The sequence below is a fragment of the Piliocolobus tephrosceles genome, chromosome 9 (assembly GCF_002776525.5).
Source record: "Piliocolobus tephrosceles isolate RC106 chromosome 9, ASM277652v3, whole genome shotgun sequence".
Lineage (NCBI taxonomy): Eukaryota > Metazoa > Chordata > Mammalia > Primates > Cercopithecidae > Piliocolobus > Piliocolobus tephrosceles.
In genome coordinates, this window is record NC_045442.1 from 119,264,623 (window position 1) to 119,273,539 (window position 8,917).

Genomic DNA, 8,917 nt, shown 5'->3' on the forward strand with positions numbered 1-8,917 from the left:
TGGCATATAGTACTTGCTCCGCAAATACCGATTGAAGAAGATGTTTTGTCCTTCCTTAATGGCATGATCTAAGCTGTTTTCTTTGCTTTCCACAGCTCTGGTAGCTGAAGAACATCTTACAGTGGACGCCAGGGTCTATTCCTACGCTCTAGCACTGAAACATGCCAATGCGAAGCCATTTGAAGTGCCCTTCTTGAAATTTTAAGGCCAAATATGACACGGGCCATTTTTGTAAGCAAGACCACCAGGCCTTCTTCACTAAGACTTTGTATTCAACTTAGTTCCATGTAGATTTGCCATTAGCTTTTTCCTAAAATAAAAGCACAGAACTGATGTGGTGGTGGTATGGAATTGCAATTACAGGTAGGTTGTGACCCTCATTTAAATAACTCCAGCTAAAATTAACAAAAAAGAAGATAAATGCAAGTACGTTTACTCCAGCTTTTAAAGGTCAACAGCAGTTAACTACAGCTCAATTACTTTTCTAGTCTAGTCTGGTAGACAGGGATATTTGTACAGGAAAACAGACCTGAGTTCCCAATTAGGTCAACTATTTCCACTCTCAACCCCCACTGTAAAATTCTATAGCTGTGCATGCAAATAACCGTGTACTCCATTGGTGTTTAAAACAGCGTTAAAATGAAAAAAAGACTCTTTGGCCTCTTCTAATTGAATTTTTACTATGCAAAATTCATCTAGGGTAGTTGAATCCAACTAGGGTAGGATTCAGTAGAATCCGCAACTAGTTTAAGTCCACCTATTTACTGAAGCTGAACCAGCTAATTTTAAGTAAGGAAAATGGTTGATTCCATTCACTACACCGAGGCTAGGAGACTAATGAAAATTCAGGGCCATCCCTCAAGCATCTGCACATACTTGAGCATCTCTTTTCCTATCCTTACCTCAAAGAGTACTTGAAGTTTCTGAAAACAGATCCATAAGACTGATATGGTTTGGGGCAGTAATATCTTGATGTTAAACCATGAATAGAACCAGCAAGATCAGCCAGTATGTGAAACCCATTACAGAGTACTTCAGAGCAAGAAGTACAGATTGATGTGGTTCCCATTTCATTCCAGCCTGAAACCCTGTCATCCAGCAGTTCTACCAGTGTCCCTGGGCCATTTTCTTAGCCTCTTGAGTGAGTTTAGCTCTTTTTGTGTTGACTTTTAGGGCCTCCAGCAGCTCCATGATTTTCCAGGACTTTCCAGTCTGACCCCCACAGAAGTCTCAGGACAATTCCCATCCAGCCCTAAGTCATGGTTCTAGCCTGGCTCCAGCGGGTAAGCCAGGCCCTAAGAACCATATGAAAGGGCTCTCCAGATAAAATCAGGGTGCTAATGCCAGAATGCTGCAGTATATCCATGTGTCCACAGGCCCACTGTCTGAGCCCAGGATATTTTTCTGAGTGAAACTGTTAAGATCTTTATACTGGACATCCTAAAGATAGAACAATTATGGAAATACAGAACTTTATAGATGAAGCTATCTAGCCCTATACATGTGAAAATTAAGATCCAACTACTTCCTATAATGGTAGCCTTCCCCTATGCCTCTAACCCTTTGTTAAATCTCGATTTCAGTCATAATCAGGCATTGTGATTCTTCAAAGCTCTAACTCTTCCTTAGCTCGCAAAGCCACAGGCTACCATTGAAATTGAGAGAGAAGGCATCTGTAGGTGGGCGCAGCCCAGTCTCTCCACATAGCCCAGTTCCTCCCCAGCCACTCCCCATGGGCACGACCTCCGCAGCTGACCCTTATCCTCTCCTTCTTCCTAAGAGTGCAACTTAGAAGTGAGAGCCAAATCCTAGCATGTATCCCTAAATGCCATTTCTATTTTTTATAAACATGAAAACGTGCTTTGGAAAAGGTTGTGCTTTGGAAATTAAGTCTGTTTGAGAACTGGCAGTCTGGCTGGCACTGTTTTAAAATGTTTATTTGCCCTGCATTTAAAAACTGAAGGTTTCCTATGTATTAAAAGCCATATTTCCACCTTCTTAAGGGAAAAAAAATCGGACATCATAACACCACTGGGTCGATGTTTTTATGGTAACTGAGGCCCTCGGCGGATGCTCTCTGAGCCATTAACATCCTGCCTGCCTTTATCTGCCTTGCCCCTGTGATTATTTGGCTTTGTAAGCATAAGCTACATAAGACATACTACACTTAAGAAACAGCAATGAAAACCCATACTTCTGAAAAGGGTGTCTTTTAAAAATTAAGTTTGATCTTTTGGGAAATAAAGCACATGGTTTTCAAAATGATTTACCAAGAACTACGCTTTTAAATGGAGACTGGGTTATTGTTTTGAGATCACTGTTTTCCTGTTTCCTCCCAAATGTTAGTCACATACATGATTACCCGTAAGTTGGTCACTGTCCGTCAATAATTTAGGATTAAAGTTTGAAGTGTAATTACATTTGACTTTTATAGGCATCTCAGGGTGGACTTATAAATACATTGAACTTATACAAATGATCTTAGAAGATGTTTAATATCAGATTTATTTTTTTTCCAACACAACTGAATCCGTTTTCTTAAATAAAATTTATTGTCTACTGTTTACACTCATGTTGCTGCTGTGAGTACAACAACAGACACAAATTCCTAGCATGAATTACTCATTGTTCACCCCCACTAACTACAGACATTGCTTGAGAATTAGATCTTTGCTTTAGGGATTTAAACGGAAAAGAATCAGGGCCTAGAATCTTGAAAGAGTATTCTCAAGTGACTGGTTGGAGTTAGAAGGCATAGCCAGTACAGGCCAACAGCACGATGGTGCTGTCACTAGGGAGGCAGGAGAGGCGGAGGAGGCCTTAGAAGCATTTGTTTCTAGTGACAGAAATAACTGGAGACGTGATTTTGCCCATGTGGGCTAAGTGGCTGCTTTGAGAAGGGACAAATAAAAATGAGGTGAGGTGGGGTGGGGAGTAGGGATACCATGAGTTAAAAAAGTATAAAAAGTAATTATCTAAAATATAGATTAGATATAAATGTTCCAGAACTCATTAAATAAGCTCAAAAATACTGGAAAGTGGCAATTTGAACTACATTTATTTTTAAACAAGTGGGGGCAATATTAAGTGTTTTGAATGTTATGTGCAAAACGAATCCATGTCACCATCTCACTGTCATGATTTAACACAGCAAGGTAGATACATTGGTTTCCAGCATTACAGGCAACACTAGATGTACGTTTTTTAATGAATAATGTAAACTTGATTTTTAAGGCAGCGGGTACTAATGCTGCACACAGACTTAGCTCGGTGCCCATTTCAGAGACGGGTCAGTCAGCACTGAAACAAGAAACTGAGGGGAGAAAAGGGGAATCACCAGTGTCATGTGACAAAAGCGATCCGTCCAGATGTTCTCCCTTTCACGCGCACAGAATGAAGTCTTTGAACATTCAGAAAAACAAAGCACCCATGCCACCAACTTCGGCCTGTTCTTTCACAAAGATTTCAAAATACTGATAAATAATAGTGACTGCCAGCAGGATTCCAGTGCCGGACCCAATGGCCCCCAGGAAGTCGGCCAGCACCGACAGGGCGCCGATGCACAAACCGCCAAACGCAGCCGCGGTGGGGATGTACCTAGGAGACAGAACCCCGAGTTAGGCAGCAGCAGAGACGAAAACAGGTCAAGGCACAGCAGCCATAGCTGGGTCTAAAGCCTCCCTGAACTCCAGGCGGAACAGACTGCTGTATGGAGGGGTATGCAGGACACGGCGTGGGAACGGGAGCTCTGATCCAGGCAAAGACTGACCTTAATTTCCAGAAACCAGTCAACAGCCAAGAAAGACAATATATGATCTTACAGGAGATGAGATTACTGAACAGATTTAAATATTAAGATGTTTAAGATTTTTAAATGTGTAACCTTTCGTTCCCTCTTGTGGAATGAAGAGTAAGTATCAACAAATTTATGTCATAAGATTCTGCGAATCCACTTAAGTAATTCAACCTTGGCTGCACAGTAGAATCACCTGGAAAACTTAAAAATGGAATTTAAAATACTGAAAAAAGATTAAAGGCGGTGACTGGTGAAACAAGAACAGCAGGATGATGACAACTGGAGCTGGAGATCCATCATACTATTCTGCAGTCTGTGTTCTAAATAAATAAAAAGTTTAAGGAAAAATACTGGTGCCTTTTCAACAAATGGTGCTGGGACAACTGGATGCCCCCATACAAAAGAAGGAATCTGGATCCCACCAGGCACGGTGGCTCACGCCTGTAATCCCAGCACTTTGGGAGGCCAAGGCAGACAGATGATTAGGTCAGGAGTTCAAGGCCATCCTGGCCAACATGAGGAAACCCTGTCTCTACTAAAAATACAAAAAGTAGCCGAGCGTGGTGGCGCATGCCTATAATCCCTGCTACTCGGGAGTTGAGACGGGAGAATCACTTGAACCCGGGAGGTCGAGGTTGCAGTGAGCCAAGATGGTGCCACTGCACTCCAGCCTGGGCAACAAAGCGAGACTCCATCTCAGGAAAAAAAAAAAAAAGCTGGCTGGCCCTGGTGGCACACACCTGTGGTCCCAAGCTACTCTGGAGGCTGAGGTGGGGAGGACTGCTTGAGCCCAAGAGGAGGAGGCTGCAGTGAGCTGTGATTGTGCCCCACTTCACATCCACTAGGATGACTGAAATTAAAAAGCCAGAGCTAGTGCTGGCGAGGACAGGCAGCAGTGGAACCTCATACACTGCTGGTGGGAATGTGGACTGGAGCAGCCACCCTGGAAGACAGCTGAGCAGCTCCTCAAAATATTCAACACAGAGTCAGTTACCATGTGACCCAACAATTCCACTCCTTGAGAAATGAAAACATCCATGCAAAATCTGTACAAGTATGTTCACAACAGCATTATTCATAAAAAGTGGAAACAACCACATTTCTATCAACTGATAAAGTGTGGAAAAGCCTACAATCGAATCTTATTCATGAAAAGAATTCAGCACGTGGACTGTGAAAACATGATGCCAAGTGAAAGCAGCCACTTACAAAATAACATACATTGTATGATTCCATTTACATGAAATGTGCAAAAGAGGCACATCTGTAGAGACTGCCTGGGCTGGTGGTTGGGCGGGTGGGCTAGTAGGTACAGGGTTTCTTTCTGGGTGGTGACAATGTGTTTAAAATCAAACTTAGGAATGTACAAGTCTGAATATACTAAAAAACACTGAACAACCTACTTCGAGTGAGTGGATTACATGGTATCTGAATTTTATCTCAATAAAGCTGTTACCAAAAAAATGAAACTGATGTCTGGAACTCACCCCAGACCAAATAAGCCACGATTCCTGGGAAATCCTTTTTAAAAGTTCTGGTGATTTTATGTGCAGCCAGCCAATGCTGAGAACAGCACTGATCTGCAAGATTTTATCACTGGGATGAGCAGAGCAGTGACCACAATTTCAATTAATAATGCAGTTGTCGGTTTTGACATGGAAAACAAGTTCTGTGTGAAATTTTGATTCATTTGTCTGAATGGAAGGGCTTGAAATATGAACTTGAACAAAGAAAAACATTTAGCCATCACTGAAAGACTGAAACACAAACACAGGCCTATAAAGGTGTCAATCTAGTGGCCTTACCTATTAAGCTCATGAACCATAGAGGTATCTCGGTGACCCCTCATTACCATCTGCTGTTCTTTCAGCTGTTTAGCTACCTGCCGAGAGAAAAGCTACTTTGAAAATCCAACTCCAACATTTCACTGCTTACATCTACCACGTTCTATGCGAAGTGCTTCCCACACACTAACAAGTAACATGCAGTAACCTGAAAGTTACATTGTCCTATTATTCACATTAAGCCTGAGGAAACCAAAGTTTCAGTGCCACTCCATTCCATGTTAACCATATGAAACCAGTGTTTCTCAACCCTTCTTCAATTACCAAACAAGATTTTGTTTTGCAGGAGGGTTGCAAACCACTGTAACAGCTAAGAATTTTTTACCTTTTGGGAACCAACTTTTAGCCCGTTGGGGTGACACTGACTCGTTAAAAATGTATAAATTAAAGTTATAAAGGAGTGTATCAACTACTATTTTGACAATTAAATATGAATTTTCCAAAAACAAAGTTTTTACTTTTTTTTTGAGACAGAGTCTTGCTGTCTTCTAGGCTGGAGTGCAGTGGCGTGATCTCGGCTCACTGCAAGCTCCGCCTCCCGGGTTCATGCCATTCTCCTGCCTCAGCCACCCAAGTAGCTGGGACTACAGGCACCCACCACCATGCCCGGCTAATTTTTTGTATTTTTAGTAGAGACAGGTTTTCACCGTGTTAGCCAGGATGGTCTTGATCTCCTGAACTAGTGATCCGCCCATCTCAGCCTCCCAAAGTGCTGGGATTACAGGCGTGAGCCACCGCACCCAGCCTATTTTACTTTTTAAAAATTTTTTATTTATCTATTTATTCATTTATTTTGGAGACGGAGTCTAGCTCTGTCACCAGGCTGGAGTTCAGTGGCACAATCTCGGCTCACTGCAACTTCCGACTCCCAGGTTCAAGCGATTCTCCTGCCTCAGCCTCCTGAGTGGCTAGGATTACAGGCATGTGCCACCACACCCAGCTAATTTTTGTATTTTTAGTAGAGAAGGGGTTTCACCATGTCGGCCAGGATAGTCTCGATCTCCTAACCTTGTGATCTGCCCACCTTGGCCTCCCAAAGTGCTGGGATTATAAGCGTGAGCCACTGCACCCGGCCTTTTTTATTTTTTTGAGACACGATCTCGCTCTGTCACCCAGGCTGGAGTGCAGTAGTGCAATCTTGGCTCACCGCAACCTCCACCTCCTGGACTCAAGCGTTAATGCTCCGTCTCAACCTCCTAAGTAGCTGGGACCACAGGCACGCACCACCATGCTCGGCTATTTTTTTTTTTTTTTTTTTTGTATTTTTTAGTCATGACGGGGTCTTGCCATGTTGTCCAGGCTGGTCTCAAAACTCCTAAGCTCAAGCGATCCAGCTGCCTCAGCCTCACAAAGTGCTACGATTACAGACGTGAGCCACTATGCATCGCCAAGAGTTTTATTTTAAAATAAACCAAACACTTACATCTTTGGCTGAGGAGCCAGACACTTCAATCCATGTCTTAGAGAAGAATGCGCATGATCCCAACATGAAGATGATATAAACAACAACATGGACGGGATCCTCAAAGATGGCGCCCATGGACTCAGGAGGAGAAAGATAGTAACACAGGCCTCCAACTGGGTAAGAACGTGCGGGTCCTCCCCCACTGACATCCTACAGAACAGGGGTACAAAGAACAAGTGGTCAACCTAATTAGGAATACATTTGTATGACACTTCAAACTTCTCAGAAATGACAGTGTTTTAAGTTCAAGGCATGTACAGCTAGTCATTCAATGTAGCTTCAGAATGTCCTTTTGTGTCTAATACCTTCACTCCTTCAAAGTTACACAATGAGCACCTATTACATGCAAGACACTGAAAATATTATGAGTCATTTTTAAAAATTGTAATATATTACAAAATATTCCATTACTGAAAACAGGAATATGATTACATTTACAATTGACCTCTGATTATACTTAAAATCTGAAAATTTCTGAGATATGAGAGTATCCAGTCAGAATATTCCGATCCCTATGAGTGATCCTTCCATATGAAAATATTAATGCAATCAACTAAAATATTGACATAAGACTTTAACTTGCTGCCTAAACTTTATGTGGTTTGTATGTTGTTATAACGAGTAATCTTTTAATAAGTATAACTGGATTTTTATCTACACACTTAAAAAGTCTTATAGAAATAGGAACAGTATTATTTGCTCATATTAAATAAAGTTTTGGGGTATACAGATAGGGGATGAGAAACCAATTTTTAGTTGCAATGATTACAGTACCTGGTTCTTGAATTTATGGCTGCCAAATGCTTTCTTTACTGTGCCCCTGGAATCACTGATCCCAGGTCAAAAGCACTATCTCCCAATAATTCTCATTAAGAAGCAGCTTACTCAAGGTCATAACACAATTTGTACAGGACCAGCTACTCAAAGCACTAACCCTAGGACATTCTCATCAGAGTAATAACTACTCCTGGACTATTCTGAGGAGGAGAGAAACAGCATTCTTCTTACTCCTGTCTCTAACTTTCCTGTCCTCGTTGTAACATTAGCCAGAATACAACAGGTCACATTTGTGTTAAATGAATGGAAAAGAAGTATTATGAATAAAGGAAATCCTATTCCCTTCAACTGATATGTAAGAGTTACTGTCTTACTCTCTTAAAAAAAAAAAAAAAAAAAAAAAAAAGCTATTTCTTTAAATGGCATTCAGTCAAAGCAGAAAGGTACAATGAAAAAGCAGAGGTATAATGAAAAAGATAGTATATGAGACAAATGCACAGAATAAACACCATATTGCAAGAATAACTGTACAAGAAAATACTATTCTTTGGTGGGGTGTAAATTCTAGAATTACATACTGTGGCAAAGAATAAAGGACATTAGTCTTTTAAAATTCTGTTGTTTTTGAGACACGGTCTCACTCTGTCACCCAGGCTGGCATGCAGTGGTATGATCATAGCTCACTGTAGCTTCGAACTCCTGGGCTCAAGCGATCCTCCCACCTCAGCCTCCTGAGAAGATAGGACTACAAGCACGTAACACTGTACCCAGCTAGTTTTTAAATTCTTTTGTAGAGATGGGGTCTCGCTATGTTGCCCAGACAGGTCTCCAACTCCTGGCCTTTAAGCTATCCTCTCTACTTGGTCTCCCGAAGTGCTGGGATTACAGATGAGAGCCAACACTCCTGGTTAAAATCTGTAATTTTAAGAGGGAAAATGCCCCTTTGTTAGGTGACAGAATTTAAACCTATGAAAATTCAGTCCCACAGTAACTCACACTTCAATAGCAAAGTGGCTAGATTGCTTTAGAAAAAAT

At 41.6% G+C, this 8,917-nt stretch overlaps 2 protein-coding genes across 3 annotated transcripts in view; one reads left to right on the forward strand and one right to left on the reverse strand.

Annotated features, from left to right (window-relative positions):
• The window catches only part of NUDT5 (nudix hydrolase 5), a 29,654-nt gene extending 27,088 nt beyond the window's left edge, over nucleotides 1–2,566 (forward strand). Inside the window, exon 10 of one of the 2 annotated variants that reach the window (XM_023223325.3) lies at nucleotides 96–2,564. In XM_023223325.3, the coding sequence (XP_023079093.1) occupies nucleotides 96–205 (110 nt within the window). In that variant the 3' untranslated portion in view covers nucleotides 206–2,564. Of the gene's footprint in view, nucleotides 1–95 lie in introns of both variants that reach the window. The other variant, XM_023223326.3, reaches the window with a different exon arrangement.
• The window catches only part of SEC61A2 (SEC61 translocon subunit alpha 2), a 42,527-nt gene continuing 36,101 nt past the window's right edge, over nucleotides 2,492–8,917 (reverse strand). Inside the window, exons 10-12 of the mRNA XM_026454813.2 lie at nucleotides 7,064–7,255; nucleotides 5,602–5,678; nucleotides 2,492–3,597 (exon numbers count right to left, since the gene is read on the reverse strand). Coding sequence (XP_026310598.1) covers nucleotides 3,411–3,597; nucleotides 5,602–5,678; nucleotides 7,064–7,255 — 456 coding nt within the window. The 3' untranslated portion in view covers nucleotides 2,492–3,410. The remainder of the gene's footprint in view (nucleotides 3,598–5,601; nucleotides 5,679–7,063; nucleotides 7,256–8,917) is intronic.